This window comes from Microtus ochrogaster, chromosome 1 (genome assembly GCF_000317375.1).
Source record: "Microtus ochrogaster isolate Prairie Vole_2 chromosome 1, MicOch1.0, whole genome shotgun sequence".
Taxonomy (NCBI): Eukaryota; Metazoa; Chordata; class Mammalia; order Rodentia; family Cricetidae; genus Microtus; species Microtus ochrogaster.
The window spans coordinates 67,614,643-67,632,112 of record NC_022009.1 but is presented as its reverse complement, the minus strand read 5'-3'; the positions used below and the strand labels follow the sequence as shown (position 1 = coordinate 67,632,112).

The 17,470-nt window shown below is 38.5% G+C and overlaps 1 protein-coding gene across 3 annotated transcripts in view; it reads left to right on the top strand.

The window, feature by feature from the left end:
• G2e3 (G2/M-phase specific E3 ubiquitin protein ligase) overlaps positions 1–17,470 on the top strand; it is a 39,119-nt gene that overhangs the window by 16,351 nt on the left and 5,298 nt on the right. For 2 of the 3 annotated variants that reach the window (XM_005343807.2, XM_026782284.1), the window contains exons 5-14: positions 1,073–1,197; positions 1,825–1,990; positions 4,698–4,804; positions 5,554–5,670; positions 7,730–7,854; positions 7,960–8,089; positions 8,503–8,571; positions 9,482–9,789; positions 12,572–12,753; positions 15,066–15,238. In XM_005343807.2, the coding sequence (XP_005343864.1) occupies positions 1,073–1,197; positions 1,825–1,990; positions 4,698–4,804; positions 5,554–5,670; positions 7,730–7,854; positions 7,960–8,089; positions 8,503–8,571; positions 9,482–9,789; positions 12,572–12,753; positions 15,066–15,238 (1,502 nt within the window). The remainder of the gene's footprint in view (positions 1–1,072; positions 1,198–1,824; positions 1,991–4,697; positions 4,805–5,553; positions 5,671–7,729; positions 7,855–7,959; positions 8,090–8,502; positions 8,572–9,481; positions 9,790–12,571; positions 12,754–15,065; positions 15,239–17,470) is intronic. The other variant, XM_026782287.1, reaches the window with a different exon arrangement.

The following is a 17,470-nucleotide window of genomic DNA, read 5'->3' as shown; positions in this document are numbered from 1 at the left end:
GACCAGGCCGGCCTCGAACTCACAGAGATCCGCCTGCCTCTGCCTCCCGAGTGCTGGGATTAAAGGCGTGCGCCACCACCGCCCTGCTAACCCATAGTTCTTATCTATGTTTAGCCATTGGCTTAGTGTTCTTTTCTTGTTTCCTCTGTGTCTGTCTGGTGACTGACTCTCTGCGCTTGCTCTTTCCAGTAGTCTCTGGTCTGGTTGCCCAGCCTGTACTACCTGCCTAGCTACTGGCTAACACTTTACATTATACAAGAACATTATCCCACAGCAGTCTTGTGTCTTAAATCTGCCTTCATAAAGACACTAGTCAAAGGAGACCTTAAGATCTTGAATAATTATGTCTATAAGAACTGTGTTTCTACTTCAGTTCACAAATACTGGCTTTTCTAAATTTTAGCATCCCTTAGGTGAGCAAACCACGCCAATTTCCTTTCCAGTGCTGTAAGAAACACCATAGTCAAAGACAGCGTGGAAGGGTTTTTCTGTATAGCCCCGTCTGGCCTCAGACTCAGAGATCCACTTGTCTATGCCTCCTGAGTGCTGGGATTAAAGGTGTGTGATAGTCATCGTCCCCAGCTAGTATATTTTACCTAAATTTCCATGTCACAGTCCAACTTGAGGGAAGGAACTCAAACAGAAACCTAGAAAAAGGAACAGAAACAGAGTCCATGGAGGAACGCTGCTTGCTGGCTTGTTGCCCATGGCTTGCTCTGCCTGCTTTCCTATACAACCCAGGATTACCTGCCCAGCCACCATAGGCTGAGCCCCCAACACCAATCTCTCATGGTGAAAATGCCCCCAGAGTCTTGCCTGCAGGTCAATCTGATGGAGGCGTTTACCTCAACTGAATGAAGCTCCTTTTCTCTGAGCACTCTTATGTCAAATTGACTAAAAAGAAAAGACCTACGCAGCACATATCTTAGAATTTTTTCACTTGGGTTAGGAGAGAATATGCTATCACTATGGCAATAATCTTCTGTCTCTCTACAAGGAATACTCATTAACTATTTGATTATGCTATTGTACTGATAATTTTAATAGTCTCCTGGTTTCTTATTTCTTTTAGAAGTGTGCAGTTTGCAAGAAAAATGGTGCTTCAATTGGATGTGTTGTGCCCAGATGTAAACGAAGTTACCACTTTCCCTGTGGACTTCAGAACGAATGTATTTTCCAGTTCACTGACAATTTTGCGTGAGTTATTTAACTGTTAATTAAGTATTAAATATGAGGGGCTGGAATGATGAGTCAGCACTGATTGCTCTTCCACAGGACCCAGATTTTATACCCAGCACCCAAGTGGCAGCTCACAACTCTGATACTTCAGTTCCAATGGATCCAGCTTTCTCTTTTTGGTGTCACCTAGCCTGTAATTGGTACAGAGATGTATATACTGGCAAAACATCTTGTAAACATTTAAAAATTTTTTAAGTAAGAAAATATAAATGTTAAAGAACAATGGTAAATAAATAGCCCAAAGATATAATACCCATGTAAAATTGCTTTTTAAAACTGTGCTAAATTTATAATACATACATAATATATATGTAAGATACATAATGTATGTGTATTTGTATACAATATTGTATTGTATAATGCATGACTTCTTGGAGTAATTCTATCTGATCAAACTACAGAGATGCCATGTCTACAAAGGTCCTGAGGTTATTATTCACATCCTGCTTTCAACTCTAGAATGTACTAGGGCACACATTTGTTTTAGATGCATTTGTAAAACAAAGGAATTTTCTGTAAATTACAGTGTTAACTGATTTATGGTTTTCTCCTCCTTATATATTTTTAAATAATTTCTATTTTTAGGTCATTTTGCTGGAAACATCGGCCAGTTCAAGCAATGACATCCAATATGTATAGAGACTCTTTACCTTGTACCATCTGTTTGGAGTTCATTGATCCTATTCCTACTTACAGTGTCCTGCGAAGCCCCTGTTGTAAGAATGCTTGGTTTCACAGAGACTGTTTACAGGTAATTCAGCTTTGCAATTTATGTCTCTATAATATAAAATCTGTTGCTTGCTTATTTGAATTTAAATCTGGTGCTGTCAATGTTATAGAATATCATAAAATATCAGAATTACTGTCTTAGAGCCTATTTTACTATTGAGTTCTCTTCTCAGTTTCCCTTAATAAATCTGTATTCGCTCTACTCAAATAAACAGTATAATAAAAACTGAAAATGGGGTCAGAGATGTAGTTCAATGATAGATTGCTTGCCAAGAGTGCACAAGGCCCCTGGGTTGAATGCGCACTAGAAGCCACCAGAATGCTAAACATTCAGTGTAATTGTAATAATGTCTTTATTTGGAAAATTCTTAAATATTTTGAAAGCGATACCAATTATTTAGTACTTTATATCTAATATACATATATATACACACACACACACACACACATATATGACAAAACAATGCCAAATAACAAAAATTTACTTTTTAAAAATAGTTCCAGGACAGGCTCTAAAACCACAGAGAAAACCTGTCTCAAAAAACCAAAAAAAAAAAAAAATTGTTTTATAGAGCTGGGCAGTGGTGTGCAGGCCTTAACTCCCAGCACTTGGGAGGCAGAGACAGGCTCTAAAGCTACCCAGAGAAACCTTGTCTCACAAAATATAACAAAACAAAATATTGTTTATAAAGCTTAGATTTTATTTTATTTAGTAAAGTAAAATGTTTCTGGTTATTGTCCTTAATTCTTTTGAAAGGTATCAGGTGTTAAATTACCCTATATTTACAAAAAAACTTAAAAGTACTAGAGTAATGAGGTATTGCAGCTTGACTGGTTTCTGCTTTTTAAAAAATGTTCTCTTGAACGTTAATACTTAGGTTATTTAGTTAAAAGTGGTAAGTTGGAGCCTATTTTGTTGGAAATGGTTGTAAGTTTGTTAATTCTCAAACACAGGTGTGTGTTAGTAGCAGGAAGTGCATTAATGAAGGCCGTCATGTTAGTAATAAAGCACAGAGAGGGCCTAGATTTGACCTAATGTTTTCATGAGTTTTAATAAGGACTTTGTCGTTGAAAAGTAGAAGCAGGGGACTGGAATCTAGCGGTCTGTAGAGCACTCTCTCACCCACCCCCAAGCTTGTCTGTGGTGAGATGTAAGACAGACCTCAGAAATAATGCTGCTAACAAAAACCATACTGCTGTTTTTAAAAAATGCATTTAGAATTCTATCCACATAGAAACTTGACTATTATATGTTAATAAAGAGTTACTATTATAATTAGTTGCACACTAACTCTTCAGTCACTTTCTCTAAAAGGATCTCTAGAGACTCTTGATTCTAGAACTAAGGTCAGAAATAGACCCACTCTAGCTTATGGCACATGGTTAAACAATATCACTTCTTACTGCTTCAATTGTCACATAGAGAAATTTGGTGAAAAGAGACTGGACATTAAAATGGCAAGAATGGTGTTTACTCAGTTTGTATTTCTCATCAGAGTCCAGGTGTCCTCCACTCATTCTGTGCTTGCTGGTCAGTTTCATCTCTGGTTTCTTTCTGTGTGCTTTCCTTTTCTACCAGGTACTTTGTATCAGATCCCATGGTTAGTAGGACAGCTTCTTCTCTCTGTACCGACTGAGGTATCCTAGCAACATTTCCTGTGTGTGCCCAACATGTGCTAGGCGTCCAAGCTTCAGTCTTCTCTCTCTGCTTCTTCGCCATCCTTCATCTGTCCCTCAGCCTTATCAGTCCAACTCCTATTTTTGTGTCTTTTTCTGTTGTAACCACTGTCTCGCTGTTATAAGCTACTTATTGTTCCAGATACTGTATTTCTTAGCAGTTTATGCTATCATTGAAGCTTTTCTTCTCCAGGATTTGATGCACCTGTTTAGTCTTATTACTTAGTTCAGTTTGGCCAGAATGTCATATCAAACATATTATTAATTACAGTATTCCTAATATCATGTTCTCTGTCTTGCCATGGAGGCTTCCCTTAAAATGTCAGTACTTCCCTTATAGGGGAGAAACAACACAGTTACAAATAAAAATAGTAATGCTTACATAATAATAAGCACTAGTTAAGTAACTGAAGATTTTTACTGTTTCTCCCTCTACTATGGAGGACAAAGCAATATTTAGGAAATGAAATTGTATTAACCGTCTGTGCTGGTTAGCTTTGGCAACATAACACAAGCTAGGTACACCTGGGAAGAGAGAGCCTCAGTTGTGGCTTTGCCTTCAATAGATTGGGCTATGAGCATGTCTGTGGGGCATTGAGCACAGATGGTGGAGGAGGGTCCAGGCTACTGTTGACAGGGGCTACCCAAACACACTTGCCCTGGGTTGTCCAGATCCTCTAGGTTCCTGCCCTGAATTTCTTCCCTCAGTGATGTGGGACCTGGAAATTGAAGACAAAATTCAACTCTTCTGAGTTGTTCTCACCCCTCTTTAATCATAGCAGCAGAAAGCAAGCTAGAAGAGTATTCAAGTTGCAGGAAATAAATCGGGGACTGCTGAAAGGTTAAGAACTAAGTGTTTGTGAGATGATTTTTAAACAGAAGGAAGTGCTCTCCATGTTGAAAGTGGTTGCTTATAGTTCTAAGAGCCATTGGCAGAGAAAATATTTTCATGATAGAGTAAGGGAAAGATAGCATATGTTCTGTTAGTTATATGATTCACATCCTGATGAGAGATGCATTGCTAACAATAGATTTTCCATTTTCTGCTGTAGGTTCAAGCATTAAGTGCAGGAGTGTTTTTCTTTAGGTGTACACTATGCAATAATACTGACATCTTTCAGAAAGAGATGTTGAGAATGGGAATTCATATTCCTGAAAAGTGAGTAACATTTGGCTTTTTGACCAAAAAACATTTAAATGTAATATTTATTAATATTATAATTTATATTTTAATAGTGATTGTGGCTAAGTAGCCATGTCACATGGTCAAGTGCCTTCTCCCAGGTGGCCAGTCTTGAAGAACAGGCACTATGGTATCAGTGTCTTATTATCTGCTGTGTTTCTTAGTTTCTCAGTTAAGTCCAGTTCTGGTGATTTGTATAGCACCTTTAAGTTGGTATTCATAGATGACCTAAGACTGACTAAATGAGTTTAAAATGGAAAAGAATATTAGTAATGTCATAAGACAAGAAATCCCAAGTAGTGGTTATAAACTTGAAAGGGGATCCCAGTCCTTGAGAGGTGTCAGGTGTGCAGGCGAGCATGGGCTGTGCAGTGAGTTCCAGGCTCACCTGGGCGGGAGTCTTGGGTCAGGGTCATAACAAACACACTTAATAATCCCAGCACTTGAGAAACTGGGGAAAGGTACTCTAGTTTGAGGCTAGCCTAGGGTATAACAACAAAAATTAGAAATGAAATACTAGAAAAAATACTAATACTAGGTCTTAAAAAGATTCTGTTTAACTTCTCACATAGTGTTTGAAAGTTAGCTGTGAAACTGACTGTAAGGTAAAGTAGCAATGGATTTCTATGTTCAGAAGATCAGCCTAAGAAGGCTAACTTTTGTCCTTGTTTCGTAATTATCAATTTCGTTAGACCAACACGTTTTTATGTCTTACTTCATTATAGAGATGCATCCTGGGAATTAGAAGAAAATGCCTATGAAGATCTGTTACAGAGCCATAACCGCTGTGATGTCCGAAGATGTCATTGCAAAAAGGGACGAGACTATAATGAACCTAATAGGTATTTCTGTGGCGAGTTGCATTGCCTTTAGTTGTTCTAATACTTTAGATTATCTCGATAGTGAAATAGTTTTCCTCTTAGGATGTTTGAAGTTTTAGCTTAAGATCGAGTATGTTTATTAAGTACATATGTTTACAGAGAAATTTCTGTAATCAATATATTAACTTTTTTTAGTAAAATTTTATGAGTCTGTTCCAAGTTGAGGGGGTGCTATCAATGTAAATTACATACCACTCCTGTAACCAAGTGAAGACTGGGTGCTACTTTAGAGCTAGAAGTCCAAGACCTAGGGACCTCTGACATCATCTTTAGAAGCTTTCCCTGGAGGTGATGCGGGTGATTCCTCCTTATGTGACCTCATTTTTGTCTCTGTTATCTGTGGCCTAATCATGCAATAGTAAAAATATGTTCTTGTTCCTGTTAATGTAGTCTCCCTTAACATAGAAAGCTTAGGATGCCGAGAATTGTTTATCATGAAGTGATTCTCTTGTATCGACTTTTGCTTGTGAAGAATCATTGAGCACTGGCCAGCTTTTGAAGCTTCCTGTATATCGCAGGCCCCCTAAACTACATCTCCTACTTGAGATTGCTATCCTTTTTTTACCTTCCCTTGTGGGACACATAAAGCTGTTACCTGGATGCTTGCTTTATATTTAACTGTACTCCTTTCATCCTACTAAGACAAAGGTAGTATTGGTAAAAGGCAAGTTAGTGTAGTGTGGAGCATGGATCTAAAGCCAAGGTGACCTGGGTTGGAAACTTCACTCTAAGTATAAGATTAGGAAAATTAGCCTTTGTGATTAGTTTCCTCTTAAAGAATATACGTGATAGTGTTCTTTCCACTTTCAATGTTGTAAAAGCTCAACATGTTATGTAAAGACTGAGAAGAGAGCCTGGTCTGTTGTAAACTCTTCTTTTAGAGGCATGAGTATGACTGATTGTTTGAGGGTCAGGTACCAGTGCCCACACATACGTGGGTTAGAAGACAGCTCCCTGGCTTTCCACCCATGTTTCCATATATTCAGGGAATGTATTTGTTTCTGTACAAAAGATTGCATTCTTGTACCCACACAGTGTGAAAGAAGCTTTGTGCCCAACACTTTTGCTTTCTACTGTGTGCTGGCCAGTTTTATGTCAGCATGACAGAAAATACTCTGAGAAGGGGGAACTCCATAAGTTTTCTTAATTAGTAATTGATCTGAGAGGCCCACCCCATTGTGGGTGGTGTCATCCCTGTACTGGTGGTTCTGGGTTCTATAAGAGGCTGAGCAAGTCACTAGGAGCAGTCCAGTAAGCAGTACCCCTCTATGGCCTCTGCATCAGCTCCTGCCTCAAGGTTCCTGCCTGGTTCTCTCAGTGATGGTCCTATAAACACTTTCCTCCCCAAGTTAGTTCTGATCTTGGTTTTATCAGAGCAATCAAAACCCTAATTTGTAGACCTATGTGGAGACAAGGAGAGGGGAACAGAGATGAGAGAGAATATGAATATGAGCCAGGAACAAACTCTAGATTTGACTGCAGTGCACGAAACCTGATGTCAGAGCAATACTTATTTGTTTGGTTTTGGAAATACTGAACAGTAGTTTGTTTCTATGAATGTAATCTATCTCCAAATGTAAAGGAAAATGTTTGATCCCTATTATAAAGCTTTCGGATATTTATATTCTTTCTGTGTGTGTATAAATAAATATATACATATACATATATATATATATATGTATGCATGTATTTATTTAGGTTTTTAATTTCAGGATGTGTAGTGGAAGAGATTATAAACATTTAATGAAAGAGAGAAAATATTTTAGAGTCAGATGTGATATGGCATTCTAGAACCCAGCACTAGGGAGGATGAGGTTGGAAGATCACTGGACCTGGAGTGCCTAGCTAGACCCTGCCTAAGTCACTCAGTACTTTGTGGAAGAAATGAAATCTTAAAGGTGTAGTCTTTCCTTCCGCTGATAGGCTGGTATGATGTCTGACTGGGCTGGACTTTAGGTGGTAATTTGAATGGCATCCCGGTCTCCCAGACATGCAAATAGACTTTTCTTTATGTCCTCAGCAAATGGGAAGTAAAGCGCTGTCAGTGTTGTGGGTCTAGCGGAACACATGTGGCCTGCTCCTCCCTGCAGTTACTCGAACAAAACTGGGAGTGTTTGGACTGTAGAAGAATCAGCTACAGTGCAGGTAAAATCTTGTCGTTTTGAATAAAGTTGCTTTTGTTTAAGTGCATGTTGTTGAAAACGTTTGCCTGTGTATCTGTTAAGCTAACCTCAGGATTTAAATATGTAGATTTCCGAAAGGCCCCCAAACACCCATTAGCCAACTCTACTAATGTGACAGTTACTGATTGCCTGTTGGAAGAGCCGTCATCTAAGCTCCCCAGACAGTCAGCTGGAACCCATCATAAAGAATTACAGAGGTATGCGTTTTAATTTTAGAAAAATATAAAAATCGCTATGAAGGAAATTATGACTTCAGGTGCCACACACACTTAGGATATTAGCTGATTATACAGTTGTTTAGAAAAATGATTTTTCAAGTGTAGGGCCCAACATGGGATGGATGAAGTCAGGAAAGGTGGGAGGAAACAGAATACCTCAGCAATGCCACATACCAGCGGTCTCAGCTGCGTAATGAATTTGAGACCATCCTGGATACCTGAGAACACATATCATAAAGGAAGGGAGGAGTGAGTGGGGGAGGAAAAACAGAAAGCAAGGTAGCAGTCTACGTTAATCAATTTTAGTAATTTTCTTATTTTGTACTTCATACTATGAATTAATTTTAAAGATATAAACTGGAAAATATCTTTACAACATTATTTGATTTCAGACTAAAGCAAGACGTTCCGTTTTTAAGCGCACAGTGTCCCTCTATAAAAAAGTCCTGTTTAACACCAAGGTTGGTTTCTTGATGTTATAGCCATTGTTTACTTCATACACAGTTAATGTCAGGATACTCAAGCCAATAATTTCTCTTTGCTAATTCAACTGAAAAGCTCTAATAATTTGTTACTTTTAAATGAAAATGATTCATTGTGTTGTATTTATATAGTTTGAAAATAATTTTAATATTTAGATTTGCAAAGATGTTGCGTTAGAGATAATGGATTGCTTGTTTCTGTTCCAATGTCCAGTCATGGCTTGAGGAGCAGTATTGATATTCCCAAGGATCAAGGAATCAGCTGCAATAATAAAATATGGCTGTAGTCTTTGAGCAGGACAGTGTTAGAGAGAGAGATGATCCGTGCACATTGAGTTTATTAGTTCTCCCTGTCGTTGGAAAACATAACTTGTGTGCTTCACATGCACGCTAACCCACAGAGGTTCTGATTGTGCAGACTTGCCCTGGGGCTCACTTTGCCTTTTAATTAGTTCATAAATGATGCTGTTGGTCTAGGTCTAGACTACAAGATACATAAGGGAGTGTGAGTTCTGTTGATAATTTTAGCTCTATTATCAATTATAGCTGTACTATGGAAAGTACATTATTGCTGCAATCAGGTTGTTTTAGCTAGTGGCCAGGAAGTTAAAATTTGAACTTCATACCCTTAAATTTGAGTCCACTGAATTAGACATTCAAATAATCTTCAGTATTGCAAACGATTATAAATTGGTAGATGATTAGATTGGTGGAATTTAAAAGTAGATAATCAGATTAACATTTTTGGATTTGGTTCTAGTATCATCAAAAGACTATCTCTTTGAACTTAAAAACAACAAACAAAAAGAACTGCAACTTTAATGTCTATTTGTTGTTTCACATAAATTGCTTTAAAGTAATGTTCTTTATTCAAATTTGTGTTTTCTAGGCAAGGCAGCAAGTTTAAGAGAGACATTTCAACAATATTGGTAGAGTTAGGATTCCAAATTAAAAAGAAACCTAAGAGATTATGGATCAACAAAGCTAATGTGTGGAGGAGTGCCTTGGAGCAGTTCCAGGGTCAGAAGTTTAACCCTACATACACCATTGAAGTAGTATACGTTGATGAAAACGAACAATTTGGAAGAGAATATCCTGTATCAAAGCAGGAATTTCTGAGTCACTTAATGGAACATCTTGAGAATTCATCTTTGTTTGAAGGGTCTTTGTCAAAGAACTTGTCTCTCAATTCTCAAGGTAATTATTTATTATTATATGATGGTGAAACTCTGTCAGCCAGTCACATCTAGTTAAGGTGTGGCTGCCTGGAGCCCAGGAAAGAAAATTGGGAGGACCCAGATGCTTGCTCTTCCTGCGCGCTCCCTCTGGACAGATAGGAAGTCGGACCTCCCACTCCTAGAGCATGAGTTTCCCCTTATAATCATTAAAATATAATTGTTATTCTTGAGCTGGCCTGGTTATTTATCTTACTGACCTAATTCGCAACACTTATACATACTACAGATAGCCAAAACCAGAGAGTCGGTTTTAATTATGATTCTTTAGGTATATCTGGAATAAATAATTTCCATTTGTTGGTGAATGAGAATTTGATATTTTTAAAATAAAGATTTCAGAATACCTGTGGTTGGAGAAATGGCTCAGTGGTTAAGAATGCTTGCTATGCTTGCAGAGGACCTGAGTGCATTCCCAGCACCCACATCAAGCCGATCATAACTACCTGAAAGTCCTGGTCCAGGTGGTCCAGCACCTGTGCCCTCTTCGGGCACCCTCTATCCTTATGCACACACGTAGACAGCACATATTTTTAAAAAAGCAATTCTTTTATCTGTATTATAGTAATCTGTTTAATGATTTTATAACTGTGTTAAACTTTATTTCTTGAATATCATTTGATTAGTGTCAGCAGATGAAACGGATAACTATTTGGAGTCTTCTTGTACATTTTAGTTTTTTGAGACAAGGGTCCTTAATGTAGCCTTGGCTGTCTTGCACTTTCTCTGTAGACCAGGCTGGTCTTATTTCGAGATCGGCCTGCCTCTGCCTCCCAAGTGTTGGGATAAAAGGTGTGTGCCACCACACCTACCTTTTGTTCTTTTTTATAATTAAGCACTGTGTGTGTGTCTTTTTACAACATGGAATTTGTGTTTAATTTTTTATTATTCATGTGTAACTTGATTTTTTTTTTTTTAATGCACTAAGAGGCTTAGCCCAGAGTCTTGGAAACGCAAAGCAAGTGAGGGGCTGTTACCTTGGGATTGAGTCTTATATGTATTTTGTATATAAGGTTCCTCCCCCTTTTTTGCTTTTTGTTGTTGTTTGGTTTTGTTTTGTTTTGCTTTTTTGTTTTGTTTTGCGACAGGGTTTCTCTGTGTATCCCTGTCTATCCTAGAACTCCTCTGTAGACATGATAGGGCCTCCAACTCATCGCAGAGATTTGGCTGCCTCTGCCTCTAAAGTGCTGTGATTAAAGGTTTTCTTTTAAAAATTTCTTATGTTCCTTTCTGCCTTTGCTGTTGGTAAAGATGTATTTTGGTTAAAATAAACACTTGAAAATAACAACTCAGTGTTTTTAAGAGTTTTTCCTACAACAAGGAAATTGAAAAGGAGTAAGATTTATTACATTTCAGTTTCTTTATCATTAACTGAAGCATAATTCTTTTTCTATTTATACTGTAAATTTAGTTCTCTACCCTCCCCCATACCATGCTAAATAGTTATGTTAACTCTCAAGGTAGCTTTGGCACAGTGTAAAGCACAGAAATGTACTCTAAATCCTGATTCAAGTCTTTCATTTCATTACCCTCTGTGCATATAAGTCTTTTTTCAGCTGTGGACTGTAGCTACAAATATGATTATTGTCAAAAATATACTTTAAGTGTTAGTTATTAATAAATTGTTTTAAAGAACTATTAAAGTATAAACTAGCATTTATATATCTTTCTCAACCATCATAGTTGCTAACACATTGTGAATAGCCTATTTAAAAGGAACTTAATGCTGTAACTGTGTGATATGGGAGTAAATCTATAAACAACCTTAAAAATGTTCATATCCTTTGATTCCCTAATACCATATATATGAATTGATCTGATCAGATGATGTATTTGAGCAAGAATATGTAAACCGATAGTGATTGCAACATTATGTCTCACAGTTAAAAATGCCATAACCTGGATAGCCACGAGAAAGGGATGCTTTTTTTTTAAAATATTTATTTATTATGTATACAATATTCTGTCTGTGTGTATGCCTGCAGGCTAGCAGAGGGCACCAGACCTCATTACAGATGGTTGTGAGCCACCATGTGGTTGCTGGGAATTGAACTCCGGACCTTTGGAAGAGCAGGCAATGCTCTTAACCTCTGAGCCATCTCTCCAGCCCCGTAACGGATGCTTTGTACTGTAGTCTATTTTAGTTTCATGCATCTAATAGCTATACTTTTTAACTAATTCAAGTTTCAGATCTAATATAGAAGAACCCAATTATGTATAGATTTAATGACAGACAAAAGTAAGCCAGAGGATTTACATTTATTGTGATACAATTAACTATAATCACATTTTTAAAGATTGTATTTTTATTTCATGTGAATGAGTATTTTGCTTGAATGTATGTGTGTATACCACGTGTGTCTGGTGCCTTCAAAGGTCAGAAAAGGATGCCAGGTCCCGTTGAATTGGAGTTACAGGTTATTGCGAACCACCATGTGTGTGCCAAAAGTAAAGTTGTGTCCTCTGCAAGTGTCTTAACCGCTGAGCCATCACTGTAGCCTCTGGTTATAGGTAGTTTACTTTCCCTGTAGATTTACACTTTGTTCTATAATTGGTTATCTATATCCAGGGTGAAGCTATTCAACAGAGTTCTTGGGAAGGTCCATATACAGGATGGTAGTTTCTTATGGTTATTTTACAAGTGCTTAGATTTTTAAATTATTTTTTAGCTATTATCTATGTCTTCATTTTAAATGATGGATTTTTTTAAATTTGTTGAGTTATTTTTTTATCTGTATTTACAGCTCTGAAAGAGAACCTTTACTATGAAGCTGGCAAAATGCTTGCCATTTCCTTAGTTCATGGTGGTCCTTCTCCTGGTTTCTTTTCTGAGACTTTGTTCAACTGTCTTGTTTATGGACCAGAAAATACCCTACCAATTTTAGATGATGTTTCAGACTTTGAAGTGACACAGATTATATTCAAGGTAAAAAAAAAAATCTGTTCATTAAAATATAAATTATATTGTAGCTGCATTTTAATATAAGTGATGGCTCTGTCATGTTTACCCAAAGAGCTCAGAACCAATTCAGAAACCAGTCTGGCCTCTGCATGGTTAAACATGTCTATACAAATCTCACCAGTTAAGAGTTCAATTTTAAGAGCTACAACTTGAGATTCTGTCTTGTAACAAAAAAGAAAGGTAAGAGTCAGCTAGATAGAGATGGACATTGTGATAGGTTCCATGTTATTTAATGTTGTATAGATTTACAGTCAGAGTGGCCAAGACTGGACAGATAGTCAGGCAAGTTCCATAATGCATCCTAGAAGCAGATAAATTTTCCTTTGCAAGGGGAGACCTGAGGATAAGGGTTTGTCTGACCAGTCAGTGTTTGTCAATCCTCATGTATGTGATGAGGAGAAATCATATGATTCACTAAAGGAACTGAAGTGAGAGAGTATTTATGGTTTTTTTTTTTTTTTCTGGTTGTTTCGATCTTGATGGACAGCCCTTGATGGCTTGGAACTAACTATGAAGAGTAGGCTGCCCTCAAAATCAGAGACCCACCTGTCTCTGCTTTCCTGAGTGCCGGAACTGAAGGAGTGCTGGCATGTCTAGTGGGCCTTGAACATAGCATTTTAAAAGGAGATGCAGTTCCATTTGCTTGCCCGGTGATATCCAACTCATTTAACAATGAATGTCTCTCTTGAGAGGCAGAGAATCCTTTCGTTGTTCTGTACAGAAAGGTTGATGCCTTAGTCATCTGATACTAGAGTCCTTTGGGTTTTATTTTTGATCTAGGTCCTCTGTAGCCCAGGCTGGTCTGACCTCTTAATCTTTTCCTCGGCCTCCTAAGTGTTTGGATTTTAGATAGGCATGTGCCACCAGGCCTTGCTAAAAATCACAAGTATTTTTTCCAAAGGTTTCCTTTTATGTTATATGTGTGCATCTCTCTATGGGCTGTGTGTGTGCCACCCAGTGTGGGCGCCGAGAGCAGAACTCCCACCCTGAAACAGCAAGTGCTCTTTACTGCTATACCTACCCTTTGTAAATTTTAGAGTGAGTTTGCCAAGCCCGGCATGTTTCTGTTTTTACATATATGTGTATGTTGCGTGCTGTCGTGGCACACATTTGGAGGTAAGCAGTCGATACAGCTTTTAGGAGTCAGTTTTCTCCCTGTACCCTGGGACTCGGGATGGGTTCACGTCTTCATCCTTGTGTGGCAAAAGATTCCATCTGCTGAGCCTTCTTGCTGTTGTAAGACAAAAGCTAATTACTTGCTCCAGTCCAAAGATTTTTCTTTGCTTTTTTCTCAAATACTTATTTATAAGGGAGCATTTTCATTCTTTCTTAATATATTTTCCCGTTTATCCTAGTTATTAGTATATAAAAGTGGTGTGTCTGACTTTTATTATTTCTAGTGAGACTATATCAAACTCAGATTTTTTTTTCTAATATTTCTTCTACTGGTTCTTCCAAAAGTTTCATTTTGACTATATCCTGTTTGCTCATTCATTTAGTTATTAAATGCTATGTGAGCTGAACTGGTTTATCATTGAAGACAGAATGCTGAATTAATAATATCTTGATCTCTGAATTCAAGTTGTAGAAAAAGCACAGAAGATGAGCATTAATGTAGTATACTACCATACAGTTTGACAATGTTTAGGGTATGTATAAGAATGCATAGATGTTTAAAATCTGCACATTATAGCCTGTAGTATGGATGTGGCATGTGTTCATGCCACAGCGCACATGTGGGTGTCAGAAGGCAACCTGTGCACGTTAATTTTTTCTTTTTTTCTCTTTACATCATATGGTTTCCAGGGTGGTAAAGGACTTGTCTAATTTATTTCTGGGCATAATTTTATTCCACCATGTTGTCCTGAAGAGTTGACTACAGGACTGGACGGATGGTCCAGTAATTAAGAGTGCAGGCTGTGGTTTGGAGCAGTTGCTGCACACCTTCGGTTCCAGCTCTTGGGAGGCCATGGTGGGCACATCCTGTACTCATGATCAGCTGCTCTGCATAGAGAAGTCTAAGCTTGCCAAGGTCTCCAGTTAGACATTGTCTCAAAAGACACATAAAAAGACATGGTGCTGTTATTAGCAGAAGATCCAGAATAATTCCCAACATTCATGGCAGGCAAGTCACAACCACTTTAAACTCCAGATCCCCATCGGCACCTGTATTCATAGAAACCCACATACGTACCCATTTTTAAAATGAATATAAAATATGTATCATCTTAAATTTGGTCTCATTCAGAATAAATGTTTCTTCTCCTGTGTTACAGATAAATGCTGCAGCCGATATGAGCAGCTTAAAGTCAGCAATAAACGAATGCTATAGTTACCTAGAGAATATTGGATGCTTAAGACTTATAACAACATTAAGTGATAAATACGTGTTGGTAAAAGACATCCTTTTCTACCATGTTATTAAGAGAGTCCAAGAACCCTTGAACAGGTAAGTGGTTTCTATGTTAAAGATTCTATCAAATTTAATTTAAAGTGGTTTTTGGTAATAAACATGAATTTCTAATTTCAGATAATGTTAATACTATTTAAAATGACACTTTGTAAAGCTTAGCCTCCACCAGAAGTTCCGCTCTAATTCTGTTCAGAACTCATGCGATCTTCAAGGAGAAACAATCAGCACTTGAATTAGTTGCTAATGGAAACTAATTTCCATTAGTTTTCTAATGGAAACTCACTGTAACCACTTGAACTGCTCTCTCTACTCATCCATGTGATGACGGTTGGACTCCGTCATCTTCTGGTAACATAGTATTGACCATTCTTTGATTGAAATACTGAGCTGATTCTTGCTCTTTCTGAGGGGATTTACACACACACACACACACACACACACACACACACACACACACACACACACACACACACACACTCCCTGCATGTATGTCTGGTACCCACAGAAGCCAGAGGAGGGAATGAAGTTTCAGACAGTTGTAGTCTGCTGCCCTGTGAGTACTGGAAATTAAGCCTGGTTCTCGGGAAGAGCCATCTCTCTAATTCACTCTTCAGAGCATTACTCTTAACCCTTTGTACTTTCCAAAACTTGAGAGTTCTCAAGCTCTTCCCAACCTCCTCCTTTTTCAGATAGGATCTTTACTTGTTATGTTGTGTGTGTAGACTAGACTGCCCTCAAACTCAGATCCCGCCACCTCTGCTAACGTTTAAGGAAATGTGCTTCTACACCTGGCCAGAATTCCTTTTATTTTTTCTTCCCTCATGTGCCCTGACTGCAGTTCTTTCCCTCCTCTCCTCCCTGCCCCTCCCCATCTCCCCTCTCCCCCAGATCTTCTACTCTTCTTCCCTTCATAAAAGAGCAGTCCTCTCACAGATAACAACCAAACACAACATAACAAGTAACAATAAGACTGGGTACACACCTCATATCAAGGCTAGATAATGCAACTCAGTAGGAGGAAAAGGGTCCCAAAAGCAGGCAAAGGAGTCAGAGATAGCCCCTGCTCCCACAGTTTGGAGTCCCACAGGAGCTCCAAGCTGCACAACTATAAAATGTTTGCAGAGGACCTCGCTTAGACCTATTTAGGCTTCCTGATTGTCAATTTAGTCTCTGTGAACCCTGATTAGTTGATTTTTGTGAGTCTCTCAGGATTACCTGAACTTTGCCTAGCATTTGGCTGTGGGTCTCTGCTTGTGCTCCCATCAGTTGCTGGATGAAGCGTCTGTGACAATTATCCTTGACTCTGCTCTATGCCTAGAAAAGTAGAAAAGCATTAGGAATCTTTGACTTTTTTCCAGTCTTGTTTTATCCTGTCCTAGGTCTCTGGGCTGTTCAGCCTCTGGTTCCTGGCCCTCCAGGCAGTGTTAGGTGTGGGCTCCCAATCCCGGTGTGGGTCTCCAGGTGGACCATTCTTTGGTGGCCACTTCTAAAATTTCTGTGCCACCTTTATCCGCACACTTTTTGCAGGCAGGGCAACTGCAGGCCCAGGTTTTGTGCCTGGGTCAGAGTTTCAGTCTCTTCCCCTAGAAGCCTTGCCTGGTCCCTGCAGATGCAGGTTCAGGCTGCATACCCGAATCTCTAGAGTCTTCTAGAGTCACCTTTGCAGATTTCAGGGGCTTTCCATTGCACTGGTTCTACGGCACTTCTAAAATGTCCCCCAATTCTGGTCATCTCTCCCAGAATTCTCTCTCCAACCCCCCTCACCTAATCCCTTCTGTTTCCATCTCAACCCACCCCCATAAAAATATTTATATGGATGTTCCTGAGAGTACATTTGTTTGTGTACCAGAGCCACAGAGGTCAGAAGAGGATTTTAGATCCCCTGGATTTGGTGTCATGAGTACTGGGGACCAAACCCAGGTCCTTTGCAAGAACAGTAAGTCTTCTTAACTGCTGAGCCATCTCTCCAACTCCTTCATTTAAAAAAAAAAAGTAAATATATTTATTACACACACACACACAACCACCCAAATCAAACACAAAGTATGTCTATCTTGTTCAGCCTTACCATTCTTTTGGCATTGAGTCTAGTATTGGTTTTAATGTTTGATGCTTGCTTTTCTAGCCAGTGTGACAAGATTCTTCCTTCTCCTTTGCTTTTTTTAATGCAACATAGCATCAAGGTGTTAGCTAATACATTTGGCTTTAGCTACTTTTCCTTCCTTCCTTCCTTCCTTCCTTCCTTCCTTCCTTCCTTCCTTCCTTCCT